Raw genomic sequence first — 16,629 nt, forward strand, 5'->3', positions numbered from 1 at the left:
ATTGCCTGATTCCTTATCATTCTGTAGATTTAACCAGTAAATAATTGTATGGGGATATGGGTTGTGTTCAATTTTTTTTTTTTCATAGTTGACACCATTCTGCTTGATCAATACTTTACAATTAATGCTGAAATAAGAAGTTTAGAATATGACTGTGAAAATAGTGTTAGTGATTATGAATTTTACTGAAAGAAATGCCTGTGTGATCTATAGTCATTTTGACAATGACCTCCATATATTTTATGCAAATTCACATTAGTCACGTATTATGTATCAGTGATTTTCATGTGCAAGTGATGTTTATGCTTCTGCGCTTTCTGAAAATTTTTACATTATCTTGCTTCAAGGACGTAGTGGATGAAGCTAATTATATACCATCATTTTTAAAGGGTGAAAACATAGCCTTATTAAAGAGAGGCAATGGATCATGGGAAAAAAGTGATGAATTTCCTCCAGAGGATCAATCATCCCATCTACTATCTCTAAGCATGAGTGAAATAAAACGGCAGTTGGATGATACCCTTGCAGGAACTGACAGTAATGATTCTGCTTCTACTCTATTTAATCAGACCTCACTGAGCATCAATAACACACTCTTGGAAGAATCAGAAGGTAAGGCTTTTACAAGCACTGTGTAACTATACTTTACATATGTATGTGACAATTTTAAGATGATAAGACACATTGCATGGCTTTATAATTGAGCTAGAGTCATTTGACTAAAACTCAGAATGTTGTGAATTGCATAAATTTACATACAGGATTTGTTAGAGCTTATGATATTGAATAAATACACAAATGATTCTTGATTTACACGTTCACTTTGTTCAGTCATTATTCACAGGCTATTTATATACTGATGCTTATTAACAATTACATGAGTCTACTAATGTTCAGTGTTCATCTATATCATGATGTTCCTAAAGCTTCTATATTCTCTTCTCGTATAAATTGCTTATCATTCACATTTCACGTGAATAGAAGGCTACACTCAATACAAATACCTTGATAAAAGAATCCTGCCACTTAAATGGATATTTGATGTTGACAAATCCCACTTTTAGAACAGGTTTCCTTGCTATAGCCAGTCTGCATTTTATATCCTCTCTGGTGTAACCATCATTGGTTACTTTGCTGTCCAAATGATATGGTTCATCTACTACTTTTAATGTCTCATTCCCTAATCTAATCCCTGCAGTATCACTTAATTTAATTCACTTACATTCCTTTACTCTTGTTTTTCCTTTGTTAATATTCATCTCGTTACCTCTTTTCAAGACTCTATCCATTCCATTCAACTGCTCTTCCACATCCTTTGCTGTTTCTAACAGAATTACAATGTCACCACCAAACCTGAAAGTTTTTATTTCTTCTCCCTGAACTTTATCTCCTTTTGAAATCTCTTCATTTCCTTCACTGATTGCTCAATGTACAGATTCAATAACCTGAGGGATAGGCTACAACCCTGCCTCACTCACTTCTCAATTCCTGCTTCCCATTCACAACCTTCAACACATGTAACTGGTGTCTGGTTTTTGTACAAGTTGTATGTAATCTTTCGCTTCCTGTATTTTATCCCTGCTAGTTTCAGGGATTCAAAAAATGTATTCCAGTCACCAGTGTCAAAAACTTTCACTAAGTCTACAGACAATATAAACATAAGTTTGCCATCCTTTAATATATCTTCTAAGATAAGCTGTAGGGTTAGATTTGCCTTGTATGTTCTTACATTTCTCTGGACCCCAAACTGGTCTTCCAAAGTTATCATCTTACAGCTGTAGTTAGTAAACTGGTAATTCGTAAAATTCACACCTGTGAAGACCGTATTCTTTAGAATGGGAATTATTATACTTTTCCTGAAGTCTAAGAGTATTTCACCTTTCTGTACATTGTAGGTGGAATAGTTTTGTTAACATTCCTTATTTTCTCTTCAGGGATACTGTCCCTCTATATACACAGGGTTGCCACAAGTTCTGGAAATCAGGGAATTTCAAACGTGACAGGAAAATATCAGGAAAATTTGAAAACACTGGAAAATCTCTTTTTTGTCTCAGTAGATGAAATGGTTTGTTTACTGAGATGTCATGCATTGTCGCTTGCTGGGCGCAGCTGAGTACGTGTGCTATTTCTCTATTCCCTCATTCTTGGTGCTTCTCGCCTTCCTAACATTCCCCTCAGCTTGCAATCAGTGCTGCCACCACTTCTTGCCACTAGCCTAGCAACTGCTGGCGAGAGGCAGGGAGACATGAGGGATGGTTTGTTTGGATCCGATTCTCAGAGATTATTGATGCAGTGATCAGAGATGGCAGTCATGTTTTGCATGAGTTGCGACTGTGTGAATGTGTGTATGCTCTTGTTTTCTGACACAGGACACGGCCGAAAATTTAGTTGTGAGAGTGTGTGTCTGTCTTTTCTACGTGCTTGTCTGTGGCTCAGTGGTCATCTTTATGGTGAGTCTCTACCTGTCCTCATCAGTATTGTTTCTCAGGGTATTTGTGCAAGTTATCTTTTGCATGGATTGATCAACACGGTCTCATTTCATCAACATGGTGTCTGTGACACATGAATAGCTGACCACGAGTGGACTTGCACGACGGGCCAAAATAGCAGGTCATTTCTGTGGATCTCTAATGGATCGGACCTACCAATCTCAAGCCCATTTTTGCTCACATGGGGGAGAAATATAGAAGTTCTTAGCCCCCCCCCCCCCCCTTTTTCCAATTTACGTCTTTACTTACCCTTTAGATCTGAAAATTTGTCAGGGAAAAATGCTAAAACTTGTCTGGAAATCAGGGAATTCCACTTGGGGCAACCCTGATACATCACCCTTAAATCTATTTCCTAATCCATTCTCTATTCTTGGTACACCTACCCTATGTTCTACCATACCACATATACACTGATTCAAAAGAAAATGCAACATCAAGAAGTAGTTTCACGACATCAAGGAGTAGTTTCGCAACATAAATGAAAGCTGGTAGGTGTTTTCTACACCTGAAAGATAATGTCAATTCAAATTTCATGCCAGTCACATAAGAGGGGCGATACTAGCATGGCTATGAAGACTCAAATCAGATTTACTCTAAATGCATGTTTTAATGGTTGTGAGTGTTACCTTTGAGATTGGACACGGTGAGTTCATGTTAGTCAAGAATGCAATAAAGATGCCATTCTCAGCACCTCGCTGAGTTTGAATGAGGTCGTGTAATAAGACTACGAGAAGCTGGATGTTCCTTCTGCAATATTGTAGAAAGACTGGGCAGGAATGTAGCCACTGTACATGACTGCTGGCAGCCGCAAAAGAACTGGATTCTGTATGGCCACATAGAACTTCCAAGAGAGAAAACCATAGTGTTTGGCTTACAGCTATGGTGCATCATACTGCATCTGCAGCAGCAGTAACTGGTGATTCGACCGGTTGTGCTTCCATTCATGAACTGCTTTCCAGGCGGCGTTTAACAACAGGATAACACTCACCACCACACCACTTTTGTAATCCAACATGTTCTACAGACTGTCTACATGTTGTCTTTGACTGCTCAATCACCAGAATTGTCTCCAGTTGAGCACATGTAGGACAGCATTGGACAACTCCAGCATCATCCACAAGCTGCATTAACTGTCCATGTATTGACAGACCAAGTGCAACAGGTATGGAACTCCAACCCACAAACTGACAACCGGCACCTGTACAAGACAATGTATGAACATCTACACGTTTGCATTCAACACTTTTGCAGTTACACCGGTTATTAATGCCCCAGCATTTCACATTTGCAATGGCTTATCTCTTACTTGCATCAATCTGTAATTTTGCAATGTTACTCACTTAAATGTGCTATCTATAGTCTGCTTAAAATTAGTTGATTGTTAATACTTCACACATTGGAGCTTGTTTCCTCCAATCAGAGCGCTCGTCATGCCTGAACTGTTTGCCATTGCCAGACTGCGAACAGTTGGTCAGTTCACTTCTAATTCTTTATCCAGCATTCTTGCTTGATGTTCTTGGATCCAAATTCATGGGTCTGATGATTTTGTTTCATATTTCATCATACGTGATAACCACACACACACACACACACACACACACACACACACACACACACACACACACACAATGATGCTAATGAAATACAAGTTTCATACCCAGTGCTGGCTAAACACAATAGGATACTTCCACACAAGGCACAATTCTGTGTCACTTATGTGATTATCATAGCCACAGAGATCTGGGTAAATTAGCTAAGTTTCTCATAATATTGCATGAAACAGAGGTTCTGAAGAAAAAACCTCATCTCAACGTTGTCGTTTAGCAATAGTTAATCTATGAACCTGTCATGGTGAAGGTTGTATGTTCGAAGCTTGTCAAATGTTGTGAAATGTTTTGGTTTCTGAGTCTAACCAAAAGAGTTTCATTATCATCTTTATTAAATAAGTTGGTTTAAATTTAATTTTTTTATTTCTAATTATTTGCCATGCCATTTTCACCATTGTATTGACTGGTTCATTTGCACTTATTTTTCTACCTGTAATTATTTTTTCATCTGGAATTTTCCTGTGTCATCTATAATCAGCAACCAGGTTATCATCGGTTGGCAATGCAGCATCTCGTGTAACCAGTTAAGATAGTTCCAGGTAACCAGTGATAGCAAGAAATTAGTTTGCTTTTAGCACTGAATCTGAACTTTTTCTGTCTTGAGTTTGCTCGTAGAGGTTAGCTTTAATGGCCTTGAGCAAAGTGATCATGATTTTAGTTCTGCCACAGATTGATGACCACCACTTTCTCGGATACATTACGCATCACAAGATTGTGGTTATCATGAGTTTAAATTCAGGTCTACAAAACATGTCTCTTGCCGCAGTTCAGTCATTAGTCACTTAAAATTAGCTGTTGACAGAGCATCTCCCATTTCTGACCTGCATTGGGACAGTAATTTCCAACATTCCTGCACATTACACATTAACAACATCTGTGAAGTGACTTGCCGCGCTTGTGTGTAACCTATAACAGAGCTGCAACTGGCAGCTGATGTGACAGACGTCAACTATCAAGTAATTTTAAATGGACTATAGACAAAAGTATTCCTGCTTATCAAGTAATTTTAAATGGACTATAGACAAAAGTATTCCTGCAATTTCATTACTCTACATTAATTATTTTGTTGTGTTGCAGCTTCTTCTGGCAGTGTATTTGGGTACACCAATCTGTTTAAAACTAACACAACTCAAAACTTCAGCCCCCCCCCCCCCCTCCCCCCCAGGTGCTCCTCCTGCCATCTGCTGCTCTCTCTATGTCTTTATGTTACTTCACTCCTATACCATTGTAGCTAGCAAACTTTGTCATGTTATCATCTCATTGATTTGCTAATTATTAAATAATGTTATTGTGTCATAAATATTATTTTAACAGTCATGTTAGCATGTCATAAATATTATTTTAGCAGTTGTCTGAGTACGTCACAAATGTTATGTTAGTGCATCATAACTGTTACTTTAATGATGAGCTATTTGACTATTTCTTCCTCATTTCAGCATATCATTAACATGTATTAACAATCCAAAGCTATGCAGTATAAAACTCCACAAGTATCTTGTTGCCATTTACTCAATTTCTTTTGTCAATTAAGGCGTTGAGATACAATTTGTACTTGCAAGAACCATTTCTTATGGTGAATTTGTAGTCCCAACCAATTCCAATAATGGATTTGAAAGTTAAATGGTAAAGGGAAGGGTCTCACATTGAGAATATGTGGAATGTGGATATGAACAGATTGGTAATATGTGGATATGGACAGAGGGAAAAATAAATTCTGAATAAAAAGAAAGGGAAGTATGAAAGGAAAAGGATGATCAAGAATGCTGAGATTGAAGAACAAAATATTATGGCTCCAAAGCCACATATCTCTCCATGATGGACTTCGCTGGTGGGCCAGAGATTATAGAGGTTTTCATCAATCCTATATAATGGATACCATCAGCTTCATTGCCACAGGCCCAGAAAAATGATCTCAGCACCCTGCTATTATCAACCAGTGTGGATTACACATCCTCCTCAGTAAATGCCTACTTACTTCTAATACCTCCCCAAAAAATGAAATAGCATATCTTAGCAGAAATTCAAATCAGAGTCTTATCCAGTAATGCCTTCATATATTTAGTTAACCCACAATAGAATTACCAAATGATGAATCAGTTGCATCTAGACACCAGTATCCCATTGCAGGCTAATAATATCAGGAACAGGTTTGCATTGTGATCCAGTGCACTACAATCACTTGACTAGGTAAGACTTCCATATGGCTGCAAAATGAAGGCCCAAGCTACATAAGTGTTAAAAGCGGCACAGGCCGTAAACCTAAAGAATAACAATCTTAACCCTCCTGCTATCATATATATATATATATATAAAACAGAAAGAAACTTCCACATGGGAAAAATATATTAAAAATAAAGATTCCAAGACTTACCAAGCGGGAAAGCGCCGGCAGACAGGCACATGAACAAAACACACAAACACACACACAGAATTACAAGCTTTCGCAACTGGCAGTTGCTTCGTCAGGAAGGAAGGAAGGAGAGGGAAAAATGAAAGGGTGTGGGTTTTAAGGGAGAGGGTAAGGAGTCATTCCAATCCCGGGAGCGGAAAGACTTCCCTTAGGGGAAAAAAAGGACAGGTGTACACTCGCACACACACACACACACATATCCATCCGCACATACACAGACACAAGCAGACATATTTAAAGGCAAAGAGTTAAGGGCAGAGATGTCAGTCGAGGCGGAAGTACAGAGGCAAAGAAGTTGTTGAAAGACAGGTGAGGTATGAGCGGCGGCAACTTGAAATTAGCGGAGGTTGAGGCCTGGCGGATATCGAGAAGAGAGGATATACTGAAGGGCGAGTTCCCATCTCCGGAGTTCGGATAGGTAGGTGTTGGTGGGAAGTATCCAGATAACTCGGACGGTGTAACACTGTGCCAAGATGTGCTGGCCGTGCATCAAGGCATGTTTAGCCACAGGGTGATCCTCATTACCAACAAACACTGTCTGCCTGTGTCCATTCATGCGAATGGACAGTTCGTTGCTGGTCATTCCCACATAGAAAGCATCACAGTGCAGGCAGGTCAGTTGGTAAATCACGTGGGTGCTTTCACATGTGGCTCTCCCTTTGATTGTGTACACCTTCCGGGTTACAGGACTGGAGTAGGTGGTGGTGGGAGGGTGCATAGGACAGGTTTTACACTGGGGGCGGTTGCAAGGGTAGGAGCCAGAGGGTAGGGGAGGTGGTTTGGGGATTTCATAGGGATGAACCAAGAGGTTACGAAGGTTAGGTGGACGGCGGAAAGACACTCTTGGTGGAGTGGGGAGGATTTCATGAAGGATGGATCTCATTTTGGGGCAGGATTTTAGGAAGTCGTATCCCTGCTGGAGAGCCACATTCAAGGTCTGATCCAGTCCTGGGAAGTATTCTGTTACAAGTGGGGCACTTTTGGGGTTCTTCTGTGAGAGGTTCTGGGTTTGAGGGGATGAGGAAGTGGCTCTGGTTATCTGCTTCTGTACCAGGTTGGGAGGGTAGTTGCGGGATGCGAAAGCTGTTTTCAGGTTGTTGGTGTAATGGTCGAGGGATTCAGGACTGGAGCAGATTCGTTTGCCACGAAGGCCTAGGCTGTAGGGAAGGGACCGTTTGATATGGAATGGGTGGCAGCTGTCATAATGGAGGTACTGTTGCTTGTTGGTGGGTTTGATGTGGACGGATGTGTGCAACTGGCCATTGGACAGATGGAGGTCAACATCTAGGAAAGTGGCATGGGATTTGGAGTAGGACCAGGTGAATCTGATGGAACCAAAGGAGTTGAGGTTGGAGAGGAAATTCTGGAGTTGTTCTTCACTGTGAGTCCAGATCATGAAGATGTCATCAATAAATCTGTACCAAACTTTGGGTTGGCAGGCTTGGGTAACCAAGAAGGCTTCCTCTAAGCGACCCATAAATAGGTTGGCATACGAGGGGGCCATCCTGGTACCCATGGCTGTTCCCTTTAATTGTTGGTATGTCTGGCCTTCAAAAGTGAAGAAGTTGTGGGTCAGGATGAAGCTGGCTAAGGTGACGAGGAAAGAGGTTTTAGGTAGGGTGGCAGGTGATCGGCGTGAAAGGAAGTGCTCCATTGCAGCGAGGCCCTGGACGTGCGGGATATTTGTGTATAGGGAAGTGGCATCAATGGTTACCAGGATGGTTTCTGGGGGTAACAGACTGGGTACGGATTCCAGGCGTTCGAGAAAGTGGTTGGTGTCTTTGATGAAGGATGGGAGACTGCATGTAATGGGTTGAAGGTGTTGATCTACGAAGGCAGAGATGCGTTCTGTGGGGGCTTGGTAACCAGCTACAATGGGGCGGCCAGGATGTTTGGGTTTGTGAATTTTAGGAAGTAGGTAGAAGGTAGGAGTGCGAGGTGACGGTGGGGTGAGGAGTTTGATGGTGTCAGGTGAAAGGTTTTGTAGGGGGCCTAAGGTTCTGAGGATTCCTTGAAGCTCCGCCTGGACATCAGGAATGGGATTACTTCGGCAAACTTTGTATGTAGAGTTGTCTGAAAGCTGACGCAGTCCCTCAGCCACATACTCCCGACGATCAAGTACCACAGTCGTGGAACCCTTGTCAGCCGGAAGAATGATGATGGATCGGTCAGCTTTCAGATCACGGATAGCCTGGGATTCGGCTGTGGTGATGTTGGGAGTAGGATTAAGGTTTTTCAAGAAAGATTGAGAGGCAAGGCTGGAAGTGAGAAATTCCTGGAAGGTTTGGAGAGGGTGATTTTGAGGAAGAGGAGGTGGGTCCCGCTGTGATGGAGGACGGAACTGTTGCAGGCAGGGTTCAATTTGGATAGTGTCTTGGGGAGTTGGATCATTAGGAGTGGGATCAGGATTGTTTTTCTTCGTGGCAAAGTGATATTTCCAGCAGAGACTACGAGTGTAGGACAGTAAATCCTTGACAAGGGCAGTTTGGTTGAACCTGGGAGTGGGGCTGAAGGTGAGGCCTTTGGATAGGACAGAGGTTTCGGATTGGGAGAGGGGTTTGGAGGAAAGGTTAACTACTGAATTGGGGTGTTGTGGTTCCAGATTGTGTTGACTAGAATTTTGAGGTGTTGGGGGGAGTGGAGCTGGAAGTGGGAGATTGAGTAGATGGGAGAGACTGGGTCTGTGTGCAATGAGAGGAGGTTGAGGTTTGTTGGAAAGGTTGTGGAGGGTGAGTGAGTTGCCTTTCCGGAGGTGGGAAACCAGGAGATTGGATAGTTTTTTGAGGTGGAGGGTGGCATGTTGTTCTAATTTGCGGTTGGCCTGTAGGAGGATGCTATGTACAGTCGGTGTGGATGCGGGAGAGGAAAGATTGAGGACTTTGATTTGGGATAGGAGTTGGCGGGTGTGTTCATTGGCCGAGTCGATGTATAGGTGAAGGATTAGGCGGGTGAGGGCTATGGATTGTGCTGTTTGGAACTGGTATAAGGACTGATGGAAAGAAGGATTGCAGCCAGAGATGGGAACTTTAAGTGTGAGGCCTTTGGGAGTAATGCCAAATGTCAGACAAGCCTGAGTAAATAAAATATGGGAGCGTAATCTGGCTAGGGTGAAGGCATGTTTGCGGAGGGAATGTAAATAAAATTTAATGGGGTCGTTGTAGGGATGTTGTGAGGTTGACACAAGCAGACATATTTAAAGGCAAACAGTATGGGCAGAGATATAAGTCAAGGCGGAAGTGTGGAGGCAAAGATGATGTTGAATGACAGGTGAGGTATGAGTGGGAGCAACTTGAAATTAGCAGAGATTGAGGCCTGGTGGATAATGAGAAGAGAGGATATATTGAAGGGCAAGTTCACATCTCCGGAGTTCGGATAGGTAGGTGTTGGTGGGAAGTATCCAGATAACTCGGTCGGTGTAACACTGTGCCAAGATGTGCTGGCTGTGCACCAAGGCATGTTTAGCCACAGGGTGATCCTCATTACCAACAAACACTGTCTGCCTGTGTCCATTCATGCGAATGGACAGTTTGTTGCACAATTATTATTCTTGCCAAACAAAGTAAAGAACAAGTGTGTGTATCGATTTAGATACATACTGATAGTGAAAGAAACTATTGACAGTTGTGTGGAATAGTAAGGTTTAATCGAATGAAACTTCCTGGCAGATTAAAACTGTGTGCCGGACCGAGACTCGAACTCGGGACCTTTGCCTTTCGTGGGCAGGTGCTCTACCAACTGAGCTACCCAAGCACGACTCACGCCCCGTCCTCACAGGTAGGAGACGAGGTACTGTCAGAAGTGAAGCTGTGAGGACAGGGCGTGAGTTGAGCTTGGGTAGCTCTGTCGGTAGAGCACTTGCCCGCGAAAGGCAGAGGTCCCGAATTCGAGTCTTGGTCCGGCACACAGTTTCATTCTGCCAGGAAGTTTCAAGAGGTTTAATCATTGCAATGAAAATGAAATACGGAAAAAAGGCGATGATGCACTTGGGATGTTGTAGGAGTCAACTACAAATTCACAAAGAATGTCAACTCTGAGATGTTTCTTTCTCCTCCTCCTCCTCCTCCTCCTTCTTCTTTTTAAGGATGTTAGTCTTTTTATCATACCAATATTGTATAGTCCTATATTTCCTCCAGTAAATGCATCTGCTTGCAATACCATCTTTGGGTGTGAAATGTCTGCCACTCTATAAGGACCATCATAACTACAAAAAATATATATTTATCTCCTTCTTTATGTTAGAATTAAGATGATAAGCCGTAACCAATACCATATCATCCACTTCAAAATCAGAATTGCACTTGTAATATTATTCTGTTTTACAGTTGTGGATATTATCTGTCTGTTGAATTAAAACATCCAGCAATTTGAACATTTTTAATAAAGGTACCTCCATAAATTTCCTATTTTTTACTTCTACTGGTGAAAGGCTGGTAGTTAAACTAGGTAACTCACTCAAAATGACTTGTATTAAATGTATTCACAATTGTGAATATGGACAACCATCAGTAGTAGCAATGAAAATCTGTGCCTGCCTGGGACTCGAACCCAGATTTCCCAGTTATCGTGAGCAGTCACCTTACCATCAGGCTGTCCGTGCAAGAACCATGGCCAGACCTAAACTTCCACATGTCGTCAGCCGTTTTTCTACAACCTGTACTCAAACATGCTTTATGTATATTCTCATGCAAGTGAGACGTCTCACTTGAAAGTTGATTGCACAGTGACGGTGGATACACACAGTATTGCAGTGCCTGTGTTATTCCAAATTACAATGCAATGTTTGTTTGGATATTCATGCAAGTTGTGATGCCGAATTGACCACTAAAATTCTGTGGAGAAGCCTAGCATAAAACCTGTCTTTTCTCTTCCTCCCCTAAAAACCAACCAGTTCAAATCAAAGATCACTCTTCTTCTTCTTCTTCTCTCTTCTCTCTCTCTCTCTCTCTCTCTCTCTCTCTCTCTCTCTCTCTCTCTCTCTCTCTCTCTCACACACACACACACACACACACACACACACACACACACACACTCCCTCTCTTCTCCTTTTTAAAACACACACACAGAGGGTCAAGAAAACCTGCAGCATGGCAAAGAATCTAGATATAACTAGCACGCGATTACAGCAAACTTGCTGTTAAATAGTGTGTCCTATCATTGTTGTTTTGCGTACTAGGTAGCGGATTGTTTTGAAAATGTACTTGTACATTACAGTACGACTACATGTATAGTATGTGTGGCAAAGACATGCTTCATAACATGTGGCAGTTGCACCTGTATTTATTTTCTTCAATTGTTGATTGTTTGTTGTCCTCGATGTCGTCGTAGATGTCCTCGATGTCGTCGTACTGCGTTGCTACACTGGCTGAAAAATGGGTTGTGGATTCTGACAAAGACTATTGTAAATCATGTAGCCAACATGTGCTCAGTTGTGTTTCACAGTACTTTAATTTCACTGTTCACAACCCCCCCATTATTACACAGATGGCCGGTGCACTATTACGTAACCTTCGATAAGTCTCATTAATAGTTAGCAGGCGACACTCCACATACTACTACAATAGTTTCTTGTTGAACATCTATGAGCAGTAAAACCTAACCACATAGTTCATAGTTCTTGAAGAATAATCAGGAACATATGGAGCAGACACTGTCACTGTTCTTACACACAGCCTAATTGTTTAACACTTATCACACTGTTAAGTTGAAGCATTGTTGTTGATATAACCAGCACAGATTACTCATCTGAAACTCAGCCTTGGACTGACTGACTGACGGACTCATGACCAAAAATCGGGCCTTTATATGTCATCACAATAATAGACGCTGAAACTACACATTGTTCGAACTTAAATTTACAGAAATGACAATTAAAACTTAACTGATTACATTAACTGAATACATCGAAAAATTGGTTCTTTTTAGCAGTTTCTTCTGCTAAGAGGGTTATGCCAAATTATTTGTTTAAATTGTGAAATTAACAAATACAGTTGCGTAAACAATACTTTTACAGAACTGTTAATTACACTACAGGCCATTATAATAGTTACACCACGAAGATGCTGTGATATGCAAATTGTTAGCTTTTCAGAGCATTCACACAAGGTTGGTGCCGGTGGTGACACCCACAACGTGCTGACATGAGGAAAGTTTCCAACCGATTTCTCATACACAAACAGCAGTTGATCGGCATTCCCTCGTGAAATGTTGTTGTGATCCCTCATGTAAGGAGGAGAAATGCATACCGTCACGTTTCCGACTCTGATAAAGGTCGGATTGTAGCCTATCACGATTGCGGTTTATCGTATCACGACATTGCTGCTCGCGTTGGTCAAGATCCAATGACTGTTAGTAGAATGTGGAATCGATGGCTTCAGGAGGGTAATACAGAGGGCCGTGCTGCCAGCCTCGTATCACTAACAGTCGAGATGACAGGCATCTTATCCACATGGCTGTAATGGATTGTGCAGCCACGTCTCGATCCCTGAGTTAACAGATAGGGACGTTTGCTAGACAACAACCATCTGGACGAACAGTTTGACGACGTTTGCAGTAGCATGGACTATCAGCTCAGAGACCATGGCTGCGGTTACCCTTGATGCTGCATCACAGACAGAAGCACCTGCAATGGTGTACTCAACAACGAACCTGGGTGCACGAATGGCAAAACATCATTTTTTTTTCAGATGAATCCAGGTTCTGTTTACAGCATCATGATGGTTACATCAATGTTTGGCGACACCGCGGTGAACGCACATTGGAAGCGTGCATTTGTCATTGCCATACTGGTGTATTACGCGGTGTGATAGTATGGAGTGCCATTGGTTACACGTCTTGGTCACCTCTTGTTCGCATTGACAGCACTGTGAACCATGGACGATACATTTCAGGTGTGTTACAACCCGTGGCTCTACCCTTCATTCGATCCCTGCGAAATCCTACATTTCAGCAGGATATTGCACGACCACATGTTGCAGGTCCTGTACGGGCCTTTCTGGGTACAGAAAATGTTTGACTGCTGCCCTGGCCAGCACATTCTCCAGATCTCTCACTAATTGAAAACGTTCTGGTCAATAGTGGCCAAGCAACTGGCTCGTCACAAAACATCAGTCCCTCCTTGCGATGAACTGTGGTATCGTGTTGAAGCTGCAAGGGCAGCTGTACCTGTACATGCCAACCAAGCTCTGTTTGACTCAATGCCCAGGCATATTATGGGGAGAGGTCGTCGTTCTGGATACTGATTTCTCAGGTTCTATGCACCCAAATTGTGTGAAAATGGTGAAAATGTAATCACATGTCACATCTAGTATAATATATTTGTCCAATGAATACCCGTTTATGATCTGCATTTCTTCTTAGTGTTGTTGTTGTTGTTGTTGTTGTTGTTGTTGTTGTTGTTGTTGTCTTCAGTCCTGAGACTGGTTTGATGCAGCTCTCCATGCTACTTTATCCTGTGCAAGCTTCTTCATCTCCCAGAACCTACTGTAACCTACATCCTTCTGAATTTGCTTTGTGTATTCATCTCTTGGTCTCCCTCTACAATTTTTACCCTCCACGCTGCCCTCCAATGCTAAGATTGTGATCCCTTGATGCCTCGAAACATGTCCTACTAACCGATCCCTTCTTCTAGTCAAGTTGTGCCACAAACTTCTCTTCTCCCCAATCCTATTCAATACCTCCTCATTAGTTATGTGATCCTATCTACCTTATCTTCAGCATTCTTCTGTAGCACCACATTTCGAAAGCTTCTATTCTCTTCTTATCCAAACTAGTTACCATCCATGTTTCACTTCCATACATGGCTACACTCCAAACAAATACTTTCAGAAACGACTTCCTGATACATAAATCTATATTCGATGTTAACAAATTTCTCTTCTTCAGAAATGCTTTCCTGCCCATTGCCAGTCTACATTTTATATCCTCTCTAATTCGACCATCATCAGTTATTTTACTTCCTAAATAGCAAAACTCCTTTACTACTTTAAGTGTCTCATTTCCTAATCTAATTCCCTCAGCATCGCCCTATTTAATTTGACAACATTCCATTATCCTCGTTTTGCTTTTGTTGATGTTCATATTATATCCTCCTTTCAAGACACTGTCCATTCCGTTCAAGTGCTCTTCCAAGTCCTTTGCCGTCTCTGACAGAATTACAATGTCATCGGCGAACCGCAAAGTTTTTATTTCTTCTCCATGGATTTTAATACCTACTCCAAATTTTTCTTTTGTTTCCTTTACTGCTTGCTCAGTATACAGATTGAATAACATCGTGGAGAGGCTACAACCCTGTCTCACTCCTTTCCCCACCACTGCTTCCCTTTCATGCCCCTCGACTTTAATAACTGCCATCTAGTTTCTGTACAAATTGTAATTAGCCTTTCGCTCCCTGTATTTTACCCCTGCCACTTTCAGAATTTGAAAGAGAGTATTCCAGTCAACATGATCAAAAGCTTTCTCTAAGTCTACGAATGCTAGAAACGTAGGTTTGCCTTTTCTTAATCTTTCTTCTAAGATAAGTCGTAGGGTCAGTATTGCCTCACGTGTTCCAACATTTCTATGGAATCCAAACTTATCCTCCCCGAGGTCCGCATCTACCAGTTTTTCCATTCATCTGTAAAGAATTCGAGTTAGTATTTTGCAGCTGTGACTTATTAAACTCATCGTTTGGTAATTTTCACATCTGTCAGCATCTGCTTTCTTTGGGATTGGAATTATTATATTCTTCTTGAAGTCTGAGAGTATTTCGCCTGTCTCATACATCTTGCTCACCAGCTGGTAGAGTTTTGTCATGACTGGCTCTTCCAAGGCCGTCAGTAGTTCTAATGCAATGTTGTCTACTCCGGGGGCCTTGTTTCGACTAATGTCTTTCAGTGGTCTGTCAAACTCTTCACGTAGTATCACATCTCCCATTTTGTCTTCATCTACATCCTCTTCCATTTCCATAATATTGTCCTCAAGTACATCGCCTTTGTATAAACCTTCTATATACTCCTTCCACCTTTCTGCCTTCCCTTCTTTGCTTAGAACTGGGTTGCCATCTGAGCTCTTGATATTCATACACGTGGTTCTCTTCTCTCCAAAGGTCTCTCTAATTTTTCTGTAGGCAGTATCTATCTTACCCCTAGTGAGATAAGCCTCTACATCCTTACATTTGTCCTCTAGCCGTCCCTGCTTAGCCATTTTGCACTTCCTGTCGACCTCATTTTTGAGACGTTTGTATTCCTTTTTGCCTGCTTCATTTACTGCATTTTTATATTTTCTCCTTTCATCAATTAAATTCAATATCTCTTCTGTTACCTAAGGATTTCTAGCAGCCCTCGTCTTTTTACCTACTTTATCCTCTGCTTCTTAGTGTAGCAATTTTAATGGCCAGTAGTGTACTTCGGAATTCATGAAGGGCTCGTTTTGCCAACATGTTCTTGGACAGAGCTAAATAGATACTTAAATTATTACAGAATTTACAGGTCCACAATAGAATTTAAGTGCCGAAACATTTACTGATTCACCCTATAAAAATGATACTAACTAGGAATAGTCAAAATAAATTAGAAAATCTATTACATACATAAAACTAAGCACAAAATTAGATCTGGTGTTATTCACTTTAAAACTGACGGCCAATCTTTCTCTTTTATGGAAATGCAGATTATATTAACAATGTTAATGGTAATTACTTAAAAGTAACAAAATTAATTTAAGGAGGCAGATGGCAAAACAATAGGGGATTTAAAATTATCCCAGTTGCTTCGTCATAAACTCTTCATAAGGATTTGATTGGGGCTGGTATTTAGAAATGGTAACAACATGTACCCCTTTCCAACTTAGAAATTTTTTAAAACTGATGCTAACATACTGCACACCATTATCAGTAAGTAATGTTCTAGGTTTTTCCAACATCTGTGAAGTAAGCTTTTAAACAACCAGTTACTGTGGCAGTGTTTGTTAACTTAAAGGGATATAGCATTACATATTTAGACCAACACTCTAGAGCTTCAAAAATACACACATCAAAAAAAGTTTTGTATCACCTTGCTTCTGAGAATTCTGGAACCTCTACAGAAAATTGGGATAGAAATCAACATAAACATCATTTTCGCCCTTTTTATTGCTAATGAAAATCACA

At 41.3% G+C, this 16,629-nt stretch overlaps 1 protein-coding gene across 1 annotated transcript in view; it reads left to right on the top strand.

The window, feature by feature from the left end:
* The window catches only part of LOC126272058 (kinesin-like protein KIF14), a 234,826-nt gene that overhangs the window by 197,468 nt on the left and 20,729 nt on the right, over positions 1-16,629 (top strand). The window contains exon 16 of the mRNA XM_049974580.1: positions 390-612. Within this exon, the coding sequence (XP_049830537.1) occupies positions 390-612 (223 nt within the window). The remainder of the gene's footprint in view (positions 1-389; positions 613-16,629) is intronic.

Source organism: Schistocerca gregaria, chromosome 5 (assembly GCF_023897955.1).
Source record: "Schistocerca gregaria isolate iqSchGreg1 chromosome 5, iqSchGreg1.2, whole genome shotgun sequence".
Classification (NCBI taxonomy): Eukaryota; Metazoa; Arthropoda; class Insecta; order Orthoptera; family Acrididae; genus Schistocerca; species Schistocerca gregaria.